Below are 19,642 nucleotides of genomic sequence, written 5' to 3'. Positions count from 1 at the left end.
ATATACATCTTTTTATGACCGAGATGTTGTTTAATGTTGCAGTGATTGTTTAGAAGTTTGGCTAAAGATATAGGTCTACTTTTCTTAGAATAGTAAAATTGTTCTGAACACTTAATACTTATCAAATTAAAATGAGCACTAAAAACTAAAATATTTATTATATTAAAAAATGCACACAACATCAAAACATTGCAGAAATGTATATTTTAATGCACTGCCAGACCAGTTTATGACACATCTACACATCATAGAGCAACTTTGCATAATGTAGACAGATCACAATTCAAAAATAGTGTGTAACTGACAAAACATCAATCAGTATCTGGTAATTTAATTCAATGAGCTTCATCGTTTTAGATTCATGTATAACTACCACACTCTGGTAGATCTCCATTGAGTTCTTGATAAAATGCATGGCATAGCATTGTGAAACAATTCTCACTGGTTCACTCCTTGAGAGCGTTGTGGTTCCTCTTCAATAATTTGATCTATTTCAATCTCCTGCTCAGGGGTTTGCTGAGCATCCGAAGAGGTTTGCAGTTCTCTAGGTCCAGATTCCAAACGGAACACTGTGGGGATCTGGCCCAATATGGGGCAGGTCTCCTGTAGACCAGAAATCCACAGAGACAGAGTGGCTTGGTCACCCTGACCGGCCATACACATGGCGTAAACTGGCCCCTCTTCCACTGCAGGATCAAATAAACAGAAATCATTGTATATTATTGGTGATATGCAAATCACTTCATTCAAGCCAAGCTGACAATGCAAAATTAATCTCACCATCATCCACATAGAAACTCTCATCATCACCAAAGTCTCTTTCCAGGTCGAGTTCCACTCGCTGAGGGTAGAAGAGACTCTGCTCCGGACCAATCATCTCAGGGTCAAATTCTTCCTGAACCTACAAAGAAAATCAGATGCTAATACATAATCGAGAATGTAAATTCTTCAAGAATGAACTCTTAAAAGAATATAACAATAGATAATAATAAAATTAAGTATTATGTATTAAAGAGGGTGTATTATACCCTTTTACAAGGTCTTTACTTTTGTTTCTGGGTTCTACTAGAATAGAGAGGTTTTCATGCTTGAATGTTTAAAACACATTTTTCACACATTTGACATTGTTGCAGCACCTCTCTTCCCAGTCTGTCAGTATCTCTGTTTAGTTCTTGTCTCTATGAAGCCCTGCCTTTCAAAAAGTGAAATTTGTTACTGTCGATACTGTTACTGTCTATGTAAACTACAAAAACACAAATTTGTGAAAAGGATGACTTCATGCACATGCGTGTTATGTGTTCAGTCTATAGGCGTTTTTAGTCATTTTCGCAGATCCTTATGAACAAGGATAGTTTTGTTAACGTTGTCGTCTGTATGTGAAAAACACAAAAAAATGCAGTTTTTAGTACATCGTTGTCATGTAAACTAGCCTAATTTGAAATTAGGAAAAATTGTAATGTGTTTATTCCCAGAAGAAAACTCAAGACTACAACGGAGGCATTTCAGGGAGTTCAGAAACAGTGTGCACTGATATAGAGAGAAACTCCCTTTTGAGTGACTTTGTGCTTTCCCAGCTAACATGTCCATGTTGGCCCCACATGGGTTTTATGGGTGTCATCAGGGCATGGGGTCAGAGTGGACACTTTAATGGGTGCTGATTGTGGGCCTCACTTAGGTTGCCCATTATTGTTTATTTAGAGGGTCCCATATGGGCAACATTTTGGCTATATTAGGCTATAATTAATTTTTTTCTGCCATAACTGTATAAAAACATTTTCAACCAATTAACCCTCTACAGCACAGCATTGCCCTCAGGCAATGGAAAGTTTTCTTAAGCCCTATGTTTAGTAAATTTTTCTTTAAATGATTACAACCAATTAGAAAGGTCGAGAAAGTACCAAATAACAGTCCAGTAAGGTGGTGGAGTCAATATCAAGCACCATTAAGAGGTGGGACGTCCTGTTCTGACACATGGTCACAGGAGCACATGGTGTGAGAAGGCAATATTATTTGCTTTAGTAATCTTATTTAAAATGACATGAACTGTACATAAAAAATATGTGTATGTGTGTATGAAGGTGTAGAGAAGCCTTTTGTCAGGTTTTATGAAGTTTTTTTTATTTTGCATGTTCAGAAATTCAGTTTTTCTTTTTGTCCTCAGGGCAACGTGCGATAAGTGGTTTTAGTCAGTACCTCTCATTGGCTACAATGTATTATAAGAAGGGAAGATGCAGGGTTCCTGGGTGTGCAGGAACACCCAAAGTGATGTGCAAAAATTGTAACATACACCACTATGTCACAGCAGAGAAGTGCTTTTTGAAGTTTCGTACGAAGTGAAATCTTATCACATGAAGTACATTATATAGCATAGCACACTACATGATACAGACCTATGCATGTATCAAATTCAATATATCAATGTCTTTCAAGTGTTTCCCTTTTTACTTAATGATTTCTTGAATTTTTTTAAAAATAAAATTGATTTTGATGATAATTTTCTCTATGACTCTGTACCATTGTCGCACAACGTTGCCCTGAGGCAACGAAAAAATATTTTGGGGTTGGGGGAGGGTGGTGGAATTTTTTTTTTTTTTTAAATCGATAAAATGTTCCCAATTGAACCAAAAAATGATGCGGAATATTTTTTTTTCATGTGCCATCAACATGTGTGCAGTAGAGGGTTAATTAAATTGATTCAATTTTAAGCATTTCATTTGTTTTATATGATTGTGCAATAATTTAAGATATAATAATAATCCATGATCCTTGACTAATTTCTTTTTATTTAAATGTATCTACAAAAAAAAATAGCTCAAAACGAAAGCACTTGCACCACCTTGTCCACAAGCCAAAACAATTGGCATGTGTGCTTCCCGCCTTCTCATTTGGAAAAAAAAAAAAACATTTTAAAAACACTTTATCAAGGTAAGATATGTATTTTTCATTTTATATTAACCAAGTTTTACTGTTGCTTTTATATTATTAAATAATTTTAAAAGATTTTGGAATTCAGGAACAGCAGACTCAAGAATTAACTAACTATAATGAAGCCAGCCGAACTAGCGCAGCTAAACCGCTATGTCTAAAGAATGAAAATGATAATATTGGCAGTCAAAAATCAAGTTTTGAATGTCTTTAGTTCATGGAGCTCTCTAATAAGCTGATGATCTTGTAACTTAAAATATATAGAGCACCATATAAAATCAGCTGATTTTAGGAATTCTTTGTTTGGTCAGATACAGTTGGTTTGAAAGTGAATTATGCATAGTAGCGCATTAATTGACCCACTAGAATCTTTGAAGAAATAAATGGGGCCCGATTTTCACTCACTGGAAAAAAAAACATAATGGGTCCAGTGTGATCACCCATGTGGGCCCCATAAGGTTTTTGTGTGAAGCCCACCCTGACCCCATTATTAGCACCCATTTGGGACCCAAGTGAGCCCATACATCTAAATGGGGCCCACTTAGAGCCCACTATGGACCCATCATGTGCCCCATGGTTTAACATACATGGGGCCCATGTGGAGCCAATGGAAAACATTTTCTGGCCCCCATTTGGGTTGCTCATGAAGGGCCCAAGTGACAGCCCATCAAAAACCCACATGGAAATATTGGCTGGGTTGTAATTTATTCATGCTCAAACAACAACATTACAAGCAAAAAAACTCTTTAAGCAAATTCTTTAAATGCCATCATTATCCCAATTATGGTACCTTTTCCTCAGGCGGTATAGGGTCTGCCCTAAGTAGAAAATAATGAACACAAGTCTTCCTGAGCCACAGTGGAAATGGGCCTTCCACATACACAGGCCTGCAGGGATTGTGTTTGGCCAGAAGAGAGCGCTGGTCTGGACTCTGAATACCTAATAACAAAGCAAGTTATAATGGGCTTGGTTTTGTGTGCTTATTTTATTTCACCAAACAGTATTTAAAATTCCTTTTAATGCCAATTTCCATTTGAAAAACTGATGTCCAGTCACTTGTATTACACTTTTTGTATTCCAAAATAGAAGTGTTTCATATAAAAGAATTACATTTGGTTCTTAGCAAAGTAATCAAACTACAATTAAATGAATATTTCAGGTTAAATACCAAAAAGTTAGACAGCATCCATTTGTGAAGAATGCATTTGTGAACAAAAAGTTGAGTTCTTATTATTTTCTGAGATACAGATGACCCAGAACATTTCTTAAATAATTCTGGTTCAGTTATCACTAATGGTAAGTGTTACATACATACCTATAATATGGGGACGTGTAACTTCTTCTCCTGTCTCTGTGATGTCTGTTGATGGATACTGCAGGAGTGAAATAAAGTATATTTACATTTAAAGTTAATTTATTAAGCCTTTATTTCCAGATACTGTAAAAATATACACTATTGTTGAAAAGTTTGGGGTCAGTAAGATTTTGTTTTTAAATACATTAATACTTTGGTAACACTTTACAATAAGGTTCATTAGTTAACATTACTTACATTAGTTAACATGAACTAATAATGAACTGCACTTCTACAGCATTTATTAATCTTTGTTAATGTTAATTTCAACATTTACTAATACATTATTAAAATCCTGTTAACATTAGTTAATGCACTGTGAACTAATATGAACAAACAATGAGCAACTGGATTTTCATTAACTAACATTAACAAAGATTAGTAAATACTGTAACAAATGTATTGCTCATGGTTAGTTCATGTTAGTTAATACATTAACTAATGTTTAACTAATGAACCTTATTGTAAAGTGTTACCAATAATGGTTTTATTTAGCAATGACACATTACATTGATCATAAATTACAGTACAGACATTTATAATGTTACTTTATCCTAAAAAATGGATGCCAGTTTCCACAAAAATATTAATGTTTTCAACACTGATATTAATAAAAAATGTCGGTATCACTTTACAATAAGTTTCCAATTGTTAGCATTACATAACTACATTAATTAACATGAACTAACAATGACAGATACTTCTAGATCATTTATTAATCATAGTTAATGTACTAATTTACTAATACATTATTAAAAATCAGTCATATTAACTACAATTAATACAGTATTTTTCATTGTTAGTTCATGTCAACTAATGTTAACAAATGAAACTTTATTGTAAAGTGTTAACAACATGATCCTTAAGCAGCAAATCAGCATATTAGAATGATTTCTGAAGGATCATGTGACACTGAAGACTGGAGTAATGATGCTGAAAATTCAGCTTTGACCACAGGAATAAATTACATTTTAAAATATATTAAAATAGAAACCATTTTTTTTTAAATTGAAATAATATTTCAAAATATTACGGTTTTGCTGTGTTTTTGATCAAATTCTGGAGCATAAGAGACTTCTTTGAAAAACATTAAACAAGTAGCAAGTTGTCACCTGATAGACTGTTACTTTAGCATCCAGGTCATCGGCAATCCGGGTAAGACTGAATCGAGCGAGTTCTACTGGGTCGCTAGGGAGTACATGTGGGATGGGGAAGGGGTTTGCGTGCTTGAATTTGGGAAACCAGTACATGATACGCTGATACTTCCTCATGGGATGGCTCTTTTCCCCGAATATCTGAGCCAATAAAACCTTGGTCTCTACATTGGGTATGATACCTGTTAAAATTGAGAAGGAAAAGAATTGGTGAATGATTAAAAGCATGCACCAGTTTCGGTTTCTCTCTTACAAAAAACACAAACACACACACCATAGTTCTCCATCTGCTCCAGCAGCTGTACTCCACACTCTTGCTGTCGTGGGTAGTGGTTGAACATCCTCTGTATGAAGTTCTGTGGCACAAACACCTCTTTCGGAAACACATCTAGGAGTTTGTTGTAAACAGTAATGTCTCGTTCTACTCCGAATTCCGTCATTTTCTTCAGGGCAGCATAAATAAACTCCACGTGTCCTCGTCGCCGAATGTCCGCCTTGTTGAAAACATCCACGACCCTGTTAAAATCAGCCTTGGTCTTTGAGTCTCTAGCAGCTCGCTCAAATAAATCATCATGTGTGACCAAAGTTTTGTCTTTTTGCTGTGTCTGATGTTCAACTGCCTTTTCAAACTCTGTCTGGTTTGGACGACTCGTGGAACACACTGCACTGCAATGGAATGGCCTCAAAAACTTGGGAAAAAATAACACAGACAAGACAGAAGAACACAGGCATTAATGCAGGTGTCCACAGATTATAAACCAGCATTATTCAGAGGTAAGCAGGTACCTGGCCATTGCTGTGCTGTGATCCAGGGGTTTGCAGATGTGCCCCACCAGTCAGGATCACACGTTGTACAGGTGTCCCCAAAAACCTTGAAACACACCCAGTGCACTGGATCCGAAACAGATGACGAGGAGCATTCATGATTATGACATCACAAACCACAGAAGACCAATCACAAACGTACTGAAATGAACCTAGAAAGGAACATCATACAAAAACATCACTGTCAGGGTATTACTGCTTTTTAATGTAATAATTTATCAATTTAATATCATAATTAATAATACAATAATATTCACAGTATTGTGACATCTATCTATCTGTCTATCTATGTCAGAGAAATATTATTATATAATTTAAATCACATTATTGTGCATCCATCTATCTATCTATCCATCTATCAATCTCAGAGAAATATAATTATAGCCTATAGAAGTAATTATATAATTTAAAATCACATTATTTTGCATCCATCTATCCATCTATCTATCTATCTATCTATCTATCTATCCGTCTATCTATCAATCTCAAAGAAATATAATTATAGCCTATAGAAGTAATTATATAATTTAAATCACATTATTGTGCATCCATCTATCTATCTATCTATCTATCTATCTATCTATCTATCTATCTATCTATCTGTCTGTGTCTGTCAATCTCAGAGAAATATAATTATAGCCTAGAAGTAATTATATAATTTAAATCACATTATTGTGACATTTACATCTGTATTTTTCTATAAATGTAATAAGTCTATACAATAAAATAATTATAAATTGCAAAAGAACGCTAAATAATACTTTATCAATACTCACGACCACTAAATCCACTCAGATCTCATTCTGCTGTCAAGTCTCCTTCAAAACACGCACCGGCTGGTTTCCTGGTGCGTCGTCTTTTCATCTTCCCCCTGAAACGCTATGAAGAACATTCCACTCACATTGGTTCCGGGCCTCAGTATGTTATTCACGCAATCGGCACTAGATGGCAGAACGGTATTGGATGAAAAGTACAGATGTAGCTGTCAAAGTTATGTTTTTACCTTTTCTTTACCCGGGGCTTGGGAGGGGGAACTGTACAGAAACGAAGTAGCGTGACTTATTTCAGTTTCGCGTCGAGCAGTTGGAAGGATAAATTAGAAATCTCACGCTCTCAATCAACTTTACATGGACGCGGTTCCTGGAGTAAATCCAGCCCGTGAGAGAGCGTGCACTTGCCTCATGCGATAGATACACTCTCTGCTCATTTCCTGGATTCGTGATTTCACAGTTACAGCAACTTCTGCAATCTTCAGTGGCACCTCCACGCGTGTGTTGGTGTGCGTGAGGGTCCCGCAAGCTCCTGGCAATGCTGTTGACAGCATATATGGAGATATGCACTGCGTTTCTGCCAATGGGATATTCTAGAAGAATCCAATATTTGCGATATCTGTAAGGAGTGTTTGACTCAGACATGGATGGATCAACGAATAGTCTTGGTGAGTTTTCTAAATACTGTTGGCCTTGTCAACTTACTATGTTTATGTCTATATAATATAAATAAAAACGATAAACTTACAGACACACTTACCAACTAACTAGTTTTGCTAAACACTTTGGCAACATAATTTCTAAGCCAAACCAATCTGTCAGTATTTACAAATGGACAGTTTGTTTACTTTCAAAATAGTTTGGTGTGTGATGATGATTGCAGTGTGTAACAGACATACACACTTTCCTCGCAATAATATACCATGGTAACCAGGTTTCCGACAGCATATAGTTACCACAGTTATTGTATTAAAACTGCTAAGGCCATTTTATTTAATGCTGAAATAGCTTCTTAAACAAGCCTAAACTTGTTTTCTGGTCTTTGCTGGCCTCCTAGCCGGCTAGGCAAGTCTGGGTAACGTTAGCTGAAAGGTGCACACATTTTCTGTAAAACCAGACAACAGGCCTGGCCAAGCTGAGAGACCAACACACATTCCCAGAACACTGCCAATAAAAAAATAAATCAAAGAAAATTCTGATGACTTATTAAATTGAGGGTCCCATATTAATTTATTATGCTTTAAAGTAACACTAGCTGTAGAAACTATTGTATTTTGTATTTCGGAAAACCTGCTGCAATTTCACGTATTTTTAAAGTTTTTTTTTATGTTGCTTCTGAGAAGATATTGTTATACTCAGCCATTTGTGTACTATTAGATATCTAATTAATACAAAATCTTTTGTTTTATGTATTTTCTTAGCATATTTTAGTTCAATGTCAGTCTTCAATTACACAACCACAACAACAACAGCAGCAGTTAATTGCATAATTTTTTTTTGAGGAAAAGAAAAAAAAAAATCAAGCCAAGTCTCCTTTCTTCTGATGGCCTTCATAGTTATCTCATCATACTGTCTCTTTCCGTTTTAACAGTTCAGTTTTAACACTGACCAGTTTCTTTTTTATGGTTGGCTACTAGTACATTTATAAATAAAGGTTTATAAGTAATCCAAAACTCTTAACTCTTCATTATCTACTAGCACTTCTTAAGTACATGATTTTTTTCATTATATATATATATATATATATATATATATATATATATATATATATATATATATATATATATATATATATATATATATAATTATATATTATATATTAAATATAGAGACTAGTATTTGTTCATTTAGCCACTAGTAGTTTTTCATTACATACTTGTATTTATTATTTTGCAAATCTTTTCACCCTGTTACCCTGGTATCTATCCCAGTGTTTGCTAGTAACAATTCTTACCTCACTAGTTACAGTTGTTTTTCTAGTCATATGTATTGACTATTCAGAATGACTAATTCATAGTTTGCTTGTAAGATTAAAAATGCTTCTAGTAACAACTAGAATATACTGTCTATTCAGTTGCTACAAGAAAAACTGCAATAAATACTAAAATTAGCTATTAGTCAAATTGAAAATGATACCAGTCACTATTGGATTACTTACCAGTATTTTAAAAACAAATATTAGTTGCATAAAATAAATACTAGTTACTTTAAGTAGCTTGCTTGCTTGTCTAAAAAGCTTTGTTGGTTTGGTAATAATGGGGGTGTTGTAGTTTGTGTAGGTTTTCAGCACTGAAAGGGTGTCTGTAAGGGTGACGCCACATGTGCTTTTGTTATGTTTACTGTCTGGTAACATGCTGGGCCAGTGGAGAGCAGTAAATATCATAGCGGAAGCCCTCTGGCATCATGCTTCTACCACAGATGCTTAATTTCTCCCAGCTTGTCTTTCTGCCTCAAGTGCCTCAAAGTCTGGATCGTGTCAGAGGTGATGAGGGCCAAAATATCAGATAATTGGTTGATGCAACTGCAGTGATTGACAAGTTGACATTGTGTCAAAGTGTTTGACTTTCCACATGTCAGAAAATTTGTTTTAAAAGTGTGTTTCTGTGGAAGCAGTTTTTGTTTGGTAGTTTGTAGATACATAGATTTTGGGTTTTAAATTTTAGATGAGATACAAGCAGGGACCTTGAATAAGATTATTAAAGTCACCATGAAATCAAATTTTATGATTCATATTTTTATGCAGTATTGCAGTATTATAAATGATTTATCCATGCACATCATTATCATTCATGCAACGACTCTTGCAACGACATCTTTTCTCTTCTTTGATGACCTGTTTACTGACATGAGGGCGGGACAACCTGTCAATCACATAACATCACAGCAATAGCAAACCAAAAATACTGAAGTCCCGCCCTACATTTTTCTTTTCTAAGAAGCCGTTTCACTCAGATATACGTCACAATAAGGAAGAAAAGACAATCTCGACTTCTGTTTCATGTTGACTTTAAAGAATTGGTTTACATTTACATAAACTGTTTTAAATATAATTCTTGTGTTAAAAATTACATTTCGTTGATCTTGATAGCATTTTGAAACTCTACATAGGTTGTGTACAGAGTTTGGAAGATATAAAATGCTTGAGTTAATCATGTTTAATACTGAAATTTTTGTTGAGACATAATGTTTCCTTCATAACTCACTTGACTGATCAGAAACAGATCTGAAGAGGTTTGAATGAAACAATTTCTAATGGGAAATTTGGATCGAATCAGTCTCATTTGGTTCTGTTTATCCTGTAGAAACAAATAAAGGTAAATGACGAAATTGTTTGGTAAAACACTACAAAACCTCCCAGCTAGTTTCCTCAAATAAGTCATGAAGGTTTTTGTATCAAGTTTTTTTCTTGTTCTTTGTCTCGTTGTGGGAGGTGAGAATTTGTGTTTCTGAGTAAGAATGAAGATGCAGGGGCGGACAGTGCCGTACAGGAAGTTCCACCGTAGCCATAAGAGGTGCGACGCAACGCTGACAGGAAAGAGAGCAGTGAGAGGTGGGCGAACTGAAGTGGAGAAGTACCACATAGGGCTTATGATACTTTCGTTTATTATATTATGGCTCAAAGTGAAAACAGACATACTAATATTAGTTTTTGATTCATCTTTGAGGAAGGCCAGATTTTCCCAAGGTTTGTTTAAATTGTTGTAAAATTAGTTTTAGGTGGATACCAAATGATTCACAGGCATGGTTCAGCTAAAATGTTTTGCATGGAGCATATGGTTTTGTAAACCACGGTTGAAATACAGTCACTCATGAGTGTTTAATTTATTTTTAGCATTCCATTTATTTTACTTTTTTTTATTTACTTTGTGCTGCATTGTTTTTTAGAGTGCGAGTTATTTGTTTTTTTATGTTTCAGACAGGAAAACGGATCAGTAGAATTAAACGATGCATTAAGAAATTTTCAGTAAATCATGAACAAACTAGCCATTGCATATTATCTTGATATCTGCTTATGATTTTCTGTCAAGTAGGCTTGGCGCTCATATGCGCTCCTGGGCAAAAAGATGAGCCAAGCCAAAATGGCAAAATATTTAGTGGTCTTTTTATGGTCTTAAAGGGATAGTTCACCCAAAAATGAAAATTCTGTCATCATGTTGTTCCAAGCCCTTAAGGCTTTCATTCATCTTTGGAACACAAATTAAGATATTTTTAATACTATCTGAATAGGGCTGATCAACGATTAATCGTGATTAATCGTTTGCAAAATAAAAGTCTGTTTACATAATGTGTTTGTTCTGTGTATAATAATTATGTATATATAAATACACACACATACATGTATAAATTTAAGAAATATATGCATGTATAAATAAATATATATATTTAAGTATATTTTATATTATATATAAATATTTTATATATAAATATAACATTTTTCTTAAATATACATATGTATCTGTGTGTGTGTGTATATATATATATATATATATATATATATATATATATATATATATATATATATATATATATATATATATATATATATACATAAGTATTATACACAGAACACACACATTTATTACATAAACACATACTTTTATTTTGCAAACGATTAATCGCGATTAATCATTGTGCAGCCCTAAATCTGAATCAGTTCTGTACTCTCCATTGACAGACCACCATTTTGACACTTCATAAAGAGATCGTAAAACGAATCCATATAAATTGAGCAGTTTATTCCAAATTTTCTCAAGAGGCACAATCGCTTTATATGATGAACAGATTGAATTTAGGCTTTTATTCACATATAAACACTGATCAGCAAACATAAACAGAAGCTCAACCATAAACAGAAGCTTGACGCTTGAGAACAAACCTCATTGGTTCTCGCACATCAAGCAAGCATGCTTGAGACTCCATTTACCATATCTAATGTGTGCGTTGATGAATGTTTATTAGGGGTGTGATGAGATCTTGTGCCACAAGATTTATCGTTGAGGTGAAAAAGCTGTCTCACGATATTGCCATGACAGAGTTTGAGGGTGAAATTTGTATATAATATGCCACCGCTACATTTACATTACGCCTCCACTGTTATTTTGCTTTTTATAGAAATAAAAACCATTTAATTCAGTTGGATAACGGTCACTTCAATACCACCTAGCTCATCCAACACGAGCTGCAGAAACGTAAGTAGTGCAGCAGGAATCAATGTTCACTGATCACAAGACGAGAGTTAGTGACCGACGAGACCATGGCGGAGGATTTGTTGCGCAACAGAGCCTAAAAGCGTCTGAAAAATGTCTGATCTTACAGAATGCGCGCTCAGCACTTGCACTTTGAATATTGAGTACTTTGATTATGGTTGCACTTATTGTTTGCACTTATTAAGGCTAAGAAAAAACTGTGTTATTCATTTTTTTATTTCTATGATCAAATTGTGGAAAGGAAATCGGTTAGGAGGTCAAAAGTTGTAGAAGCTCATAAATTGTGCAGTTCTAAGGTCTGAAGAGACTCATGTGAAATCGTACAGAAGAGAAGCCAGCCAGTTGAGACTGTATTGTTGTCTTTTACAGCTATGATAATTCATACTCAATAAGTAAAACTGAAATGACATTCATTACAAAATGATTAGTTAAACCATTCCAAAGGCACCTGCAAACTATTTTTCTAGTCATGTATTTCGTCATTGAGGATTTCTTAAAAATACTGAGTAAAAATCTTGTCTTGTCTCGAGAACTTAATCTCATGTGTCGTCTCGTCACACCCCCAATGTTTATATGTAAATAAAAGTCTAAATTAAATCTTTTAAGTGTATAAAGTGATGTCTAAAGAAGCATTTCAATGCCCAGTTTTCCCCTATGCAAATGATAAATAAATGCCTCTTGACTCTCTTGATCATGTATCTTGAACATTTATCAACCAATCAGATTCAAGCATTCAACAGTCCTGTAGTATAAAAGATGTTTATATGATGTTTCATTTGTGCAAACAACACTTGTTTTAGTTGTTTAGACCAACTTGATAGCTTGATAAACACATTTTTGCATATGGCTTGCATTAGCGAGAAAGTGAGAGCAGAGAATTTAGGGAAACGGAAGGGGAATAAGGGAATGTAATTTGGGACATGGGTTGGCTTTGACGTTCAAAGAAACCACGCAGGCCAAATCCAGATTGGTTTCTCTTTCGTGAATATACAAATCTGATGTTGTGCCTGCATGTCTGTGGTTCTTTTCCTCTGTCACTTTGTCTCTTATATCAACGTAACTCTAAATGTGCTCAATGTTCCAAATGTCTTCAGCTTAAAAAGTCTTCTTTGTTCATAAACATTTACAGACTGAGTGCTTCTCAGGCCCTGCAAATCTCACTGGGCTCATTTCAATGGTCTCAGGCTCCACCTCTCTGAAGATTTTCAGCTGAGATACTGATGTCTCTCGCAAACATTTATTATGAATATTAAGGGTTTGCATTGTGCTCATGTCAATGTTATTATCTCAAACAGAAACTGTGAAAAAAATATTTCTGAAAAAACACAAATTTAAGCAATGAAAGCTAAGGAAAGCTAGGAAAGCTAATTGCGGATACCAGATTTTATTTTTTATATTTTCAGTTCTCATTTTAATTTTAGTTTAAGTTTAGAAATTTTAATATATATATATATATATATTTCTAGATTTTTATTTCCTTTTTAGTCATTTTAATTTAACTTTAAATTATTTATTTCAATTAACTTTCATTGTATACAGTACAGTCCAAAAGTTTGGGACCACTAAGATTTTTAATGTTTTTAAAAGAAGTTTCGTCTGCTCACCAAGGCTACATTTATTTAATTAAAAATACAGTAAAAACAGTAATATTGTGAAATATTATTACAATTTAAAATAACTGTTTTCTATTTGAATATATTTCACAAAGTAATTTATTCCTGTGATGCAAAGCTGAATTTTCAGCATCATTACTCCAGTCTTCAGTGTCACATGATCCTTCAGAAATCATTCTAATATGCTGATCTGCTGCTCAAGAAACATTTAATGTGTACAATTGTACAAAATATTTGTGTACAATATTTTTTTCAGGATTATTTGATGAATAGAAAGTTCAAAAGAACAGTGTTTATCTGAAATCTTATCTTTTGTAACATTATAAATGTCTTTACTGCCACTTTTGATTGATTTAAGGCATCCTTGCTGAATAAAAGTATTAATTTCTTTAGTTTCTTTTCAAAAAAATAAAAATAAAAATTCTTACTGACCCCAAACTTTTGAACGGTAGTGTATAATGCTACAGAAGCTTTGTATTTCAGATAAATGCTGTTCTTTTGAACTTTCTATTCATCAAGGAATCCTGAAAAAAAAAAAGTACACAACTGTTTTCAACATTGAAAATAATCATAAATGTTTATTAAGCAGAAGATCATCATATTAGAATGATTTCTGAAGGATCATGTGACACTGAAGACTGGAGTAATGATGCTGAAAATTCAGCTTTGCCAACACAGGAATAAATTACTTTGTCAAATATATTTAAATAGTACACAGTTATTTTAAATTGTAATAATATTTCACAATATTACTGTTTTTTACTGTATTTTTAATTAAATAAATGAAGCCTTGGTGAGCAGACGAAACTTCTTTTAAAAACATCAAAAATCTTAGTGGTTCCAAACTTTTGGACTGTACTGTATATATATAATGTATATATACACACAATTTTACTTTTGTACAATTGTATATATAAATTTTTGTATAGCTTTTAGTTAATGACAAAACACACCGGTTAAGAAACAAGAAAACTGGCAAGTGAGAGTGAGAGTTCTCTCAAGCATTCTTCCTCACCTATAAAGCTTGTTTGCAATCTTTCATATGCAGAGAGAAAGCAAAAACTACTGAACGAAAAAACCAACAACATAAAAAAAAAACTCATCCAGATGAACACAAACCACTAATTGGTTCCTCATGTGCTCAGGAGTGCAGTTGGCCTGCTCACATCTCAGCCTGATAGACGTGACTTGAAACACAACTGACAGACCTTATGAAACCCTCGGATAGAAACTGGTTTGGTGTTAATTAAATGTTCAGACTACAGGCAAATCAGATTTTTTTCTCAAAACAAATCTTTCTAGGCAGACTGTCCACAATATCAATTGCGAGTGATCAAAAATCAAGAAAGATTTGTGTGTACAGACATAACCAACCTATCTGCATGGGTTGCATTGGTAATGACGTAGGCGTACCTGTGTATGTGATGAGGCTTTCAAAATGGATGCAGGAAAAATGCAGGCGCATCAACTCACTCTCCAAATAAGCGGCCTGTCGAGTTGCGGTGCAGAACTCCTCTTTCACTCAGGAAAATGCTGAAATCTTTGAACAAATCATTTGAAGTTTTTTAACACCGTTTGAATACTTCCTGCATTTTTGTCACCAGTTTTGACGTTATCATTGCGTGTACGCGTTGAGAGTGATTCAAAAGACAGTCTGAAATACGACTTAAGCAGCCAGAGTGTCCAGAATGAGAAACAACTGTTAAAATCTGTTTGGAAATGCATTTCAAGCAAACTCCATATGTGGTTTAAATCAGATTTTTAAACAATCTAATTTCATGGTGTTTTTTGTTTTTTGCTGTCCAAAAATCTGGATATGCAAAACAAAAAAAAAATGTTTTGCTGGCAGTCTGAACATGGCCAAACTGATCGATCTTTGCTCAACAATTAAGATCCTGTCACTTTTAGCTTAGACTGCTGCAGTTTTAGAACCAGAAGCATGAGGACAATGAAGTTGTCATTGTACTCATGCTTCTTGTTTCTAAAATGACAGTACTGTAAATTCATGGAGGCCAATTTAAGTCTTTTTTACTGCCTGTTGCTATCTCTGCTGTTCTCGCCCACTCTTTTTTTTTTTTTTTTTTTTCCGGATGGCAGACAGACAGTGCCACATAATCGCAGCCTTGTTAGTTCCAGCATTACCAGCCCACTGGCATTTTCTGCATTTCTCTGTACTGGCTTGATTTTAATAGGTGCAATCAAAAAAAAAAGACCCTTATAATATCTTTTATGTGTGATTCTTGACCATAATAGCAGCAATAAGGTTAGTACTTGGAGGACTACATTTAGATAGTCGTGTAGCATTTTAAAGTGCCCTTTTTATGCTATTTTAAAGCTTTCTAATTTGATTTTGGAGGTCACCTACAATAGGTTTACATGCATCCAAGGTCAAAAAACACTACTGATTTTCTCATATTATACATTACACATCAGCTAATTTCTCAAAGAGTTTGAAAATGGTTCATTGTTTCATTTAGATCAGGGGTCGGCAACCTAAAATGTTCAAAGAGCCATATTGGACCAAAAAAACAAAAAACAAATCTGTCTGGAGCCGCAAAAAATTAAAAGCCTTATATAAGCCTTATATGAAGGCAACACAGGCTATAAGTGTATATTAGCTATATTAGCCTACTATCAAAATGACTAAATAGGCTACAAATACATAATGAGGTATTCCCGAGGTATATATTTAAAAACTGCTGAAAGCTACAAAAAAAAGAAGCAAATGGATCAGTGCAATTCACAGAAACAGCTGGACTCCAGCAGAGAAACATGGATTTGCACTTATCATTTTGTGTCAAATTGTTGGATTTTGAGGTAAAATCATTCCATATATATTGTATTGTTATATATTATGTTGACAAATCATCTATTAAATATTTTCCATCTTATATTCTGCATAATTGTGTGTTTTAAAATAAACACTGACAAAAACTATATTATAAAACTATATGTTTTAGGGATGGGCAATATGACAATATATATAACATTGATATAAGTGATTACGCGGATTTAAACTTACAATATTCACAGGCAGATTTGCTTTATGTATTTCCCTGGCGTCAAATCAGGCACATAAAAATGTCAGGAAACACGACTCCTGGCTACATGTCAATATCCATGGATTAGGTTTATTTGACAAGTTGTAAGAAACACTTTCGAGTCCAACCTTTAGTGTAATTCGTTTGTTTTTACTAGCGTTTTCGCAGTTTCCTCTATTAAATCCAGTCATGCAGCAGGTTCTTTTGCCACTTTGTCAAGCTGAGGGAGCGCGTTTTCGGTGGGAAAGTGACGTCGATGGCTATGGCGCAAATCTTCGTTGACAGAAATGTTGAAATTTCATATTTATTATACACATTTTTACAGCAATGGAAAATGTTTGTGTCATGTTTGTCCTCCTACAGAAGCCATATGAAAACCAAAAAATATATTTTTTCCATTTTCCTACATTTTTGAAAAAGCTCCAGGGAGCCACTAGGGGGGGGGGGGGGGGGGGCGCGAAAGAGCCGCATGCGGCTCTAAAGCCGCGGGTTGCTGACCTCTGATTTACTTACTAAAGCCCTCCTTACCACAAGCTTACTCTGCTCTGATTGGTCAGACGGTCCAGTCTGTTGGTCTACCGCTTATAGCGCATGTCAGAAACAAAATGTCTATTAGCATATCCGAAATTCAGCTCCAGACTCGAGGCATCCTCAGTGCTTGATACACAATGATATGAACAGGAACAATGGTTTTCCGTATCAATTCCAGCGTGAGTCCTCATCCTTTTGAAGTTCATGCAAAGTGTATTTGCAGTGCTGAAAACATCGTCTTCTCAACATGTCGACAACACAAACCAAACTCTTCCAGGCCTCAGCTACAACTACAGTGTTTGAGGGTCAAAGTAGACATTGTTCACAGATAGCCGAAGAGGACCATAGACTGGCATTATGCAAGTTTGTTACATTGTTACGTAGGTTTGTAGCAGGAATTGAGACTGTAATTGGTGACGACTCGTTTTTGCAGCTTTCTTTTTAGAAGACAATAACTTTATTTGTTGTGCACTTAGGGCTGGACGATATGGCCAAAATTTATATCACAATATAATTCTTAATTTCAGTCGATACGATATAATTCCGATATCGATATGAACTATGTAATAGCCTCAGAAAAACTGCCAAGAATGACCACAATGGATGTCTGTACCTACAAACGTCTGAAAAATGAATTTGCCAAATCTATGAAATAAATTTGTTCAGCTTTTATTTGTATTTAGCCTTCATACAAACATAAAAATAAACATAAGACTCACTCACTTTCGTAATATTAATATCGTTAACATTAAACTATAACATAGGCTGATTTTATTATTCTTAAAAGGGTCATGAAACCCCAAAACACTTTTTTTGAGATGTAAACATATATGTTAAGGCTGCACATCATTGAAAACACTAAAGGTAGCCTACTCATTAATGTTATTCATAAGTGAAAAATGGTTATTTTTGCATTTTTCAGAGCGATTTCTGTCTTCCTGTTTGAAAAGCTGAGTCGGAGCATCATCACAAAATCTGACGTAATCGTGTACTTTCGGCCCAAGTATGGGCATGGTCGAACATGCTGACATAGACCGTTTCGAGCGAATCTCGACATATATATTCATGACATAAAGCTCATTTAATCCAATCACTGCGCTGTAGTATGCATAAAATTATAATTGCAGTATTATGCATGAGGAAGCATCACTTCTCTCGGAAGTGGATTGTTTTGCTGTAGCTAATCTACAGCAAATGGAAAATATGTTCGCATGAGATCGCATTACATCGGAGAATTCAAATAACACAAAAGTGCTGCTCATTCACCTCTGCCTGCTCTAGCTGCGTTCAGATACACAAGCTGTAGGCTGTTTACCTCAGCACAGCACGTGTGTTGTTTGTATTTTGCTCGAGATGCGGTCAGAACTGGAGTTTGAATACGAACACATGAAAAATACGATTGTTTTTATGATACACAGGCGGAGCGCGCATATGCTCGGTTTCAGCGCGGAGCTCCGCGATGAGTTTAATAACACTAGCCACGTGACACACAGCTCATACAGAATAAAGTATCTGTGTTTTTATTTCACACTTTCTCCTGCACCAAACATTAACCAGCACGGTGTAGTTATGCACACATATTTTCATCAAATTGTGGAAGCTTGTTCCGTCGCATTTGCATCAGGTGTACTCATTTTGTAAAACTTAAAAATCTTAGCGTACAACTGTTGAGCACTGGCTGGTGGCTGCGTGTCTCTGTGGTGTACGTCACCACGCAAATAGCCAATCGCGTTCTGCTCTTTCTAACGGCTGTGCCTCAAGTCAGTGATGCTGTAACAATGTATATATCGGAATACCGGAAATGTGTTTAAAAATCATATCACCGTTATCGAAAAAAAATTATATCGCGATATATATTGATATTGAATTATTGTCCAGCCCTATGTGCACTTTGATATTTGAAACTTAGCAGCCCTTTTACATTCACTTATAGCACAGACTGCATGAAATATAATATTTGAAAAAGCATAATAGGGGCACTTTAAGTAGGCTAAGTGGCCACCAAGAAACACTTGCTGTTGAAATGCAGAAATTAATGTGTGTGAACTGTGAAATTAATGTGACTCATATCTGAGCTTTTTAGATTTGCAAACTGGATTTATTACTGCTGTATTCTAAGGCATTAATGACTATTTCTATTGATCATACTTAAGGTTAGTGATTTGACCAAACCCTGAGTATTAAACTTGGGCTGAACTTGCGGTTTGTGCTACATGGTTTGA

General features: G+C 34.8%; 2 protein-coding genes across 5 annotated transcripts in view; one reads left to right on the top strand and one right to left on the bottom strand.

Annotated features, from left to right (window-relative positions):
- Window positions 1-195: 195 nt before the first annotated feature.
- ecsit (ECSIT signaling integrator) lies at window positions 196-7,386 on the bottom strand. The gene is made up of 9 exons (XM_067399734.1): window positions 7,262-7,386; window positions 7,035-7,137; window positions 6,220-6,410; window positions 5,708-6,122; window positions 5,392-5,615; window positions 4,241-4,298; window positions 3,716-3,864; window positions 781-901; window positions 196-686 (listed from the first exon to the last, which is right to left on the bottom strand). Exons 3-9 carry the CDS (start codon window positions 6,355-6,357, stop codon window positions 439-441), a joined length of 1,353 nt encoding a protein of 450 aa, XP_067255835.1. The 5' UTR covers window positions 6,358-6,410; window positions 7,035-7,137; window positions 7,262-7,386; the 3' UTR covers window positions 196-438.
- A 171-nt stretch (window positions 7,387-7,557) lies between these two features.
- eml3 (EMAP like 3) overlaps window positions 7,558-19,642 on the top strand; it is a 49,573-nt gene continuing 37,488 nt past the window's right edge. The window contains exon 1 of one of the 4 annotated variants that reach the window (XM_067399730.1): window positions 7,558-7,696. In XM_067399730.1, the coding sequence (XP_067255831.1) occupies window positions 7,672-7,696 (25 nt within the window). In that variant the 5' untranslated portion in view covers window positions 7,558-7,671. Of the gene's footprint in view, window positions 7,697-10,437; window positions 10,579-19,642 lie in introns of those variants that run through there. The other 3 variants (XM_067399729.1, XM_067399731.1, XM_067399733.1) reach the window with 3 other exon arrangements.

The sequence above is a fragment of the Chanodichthys erythropterus genome, chromosome 11, assembly GCF_024489055.1.
Source record: "Chanodichthys erythropterus isolate Z2021 chromosome 11, ASM2448905v1, whole genome shotgun sequence".
NCBI classification, from domain to species: Eukaryota; Metazoa; Chordata; class Actinopteri; order Cypriniformes; family Xenocyprididae; genus Chanodichthys; species Chanodichthys erythropterus.
This window is presented reverse-complemented; position numbering and strand designations above follow the sequence as displayed.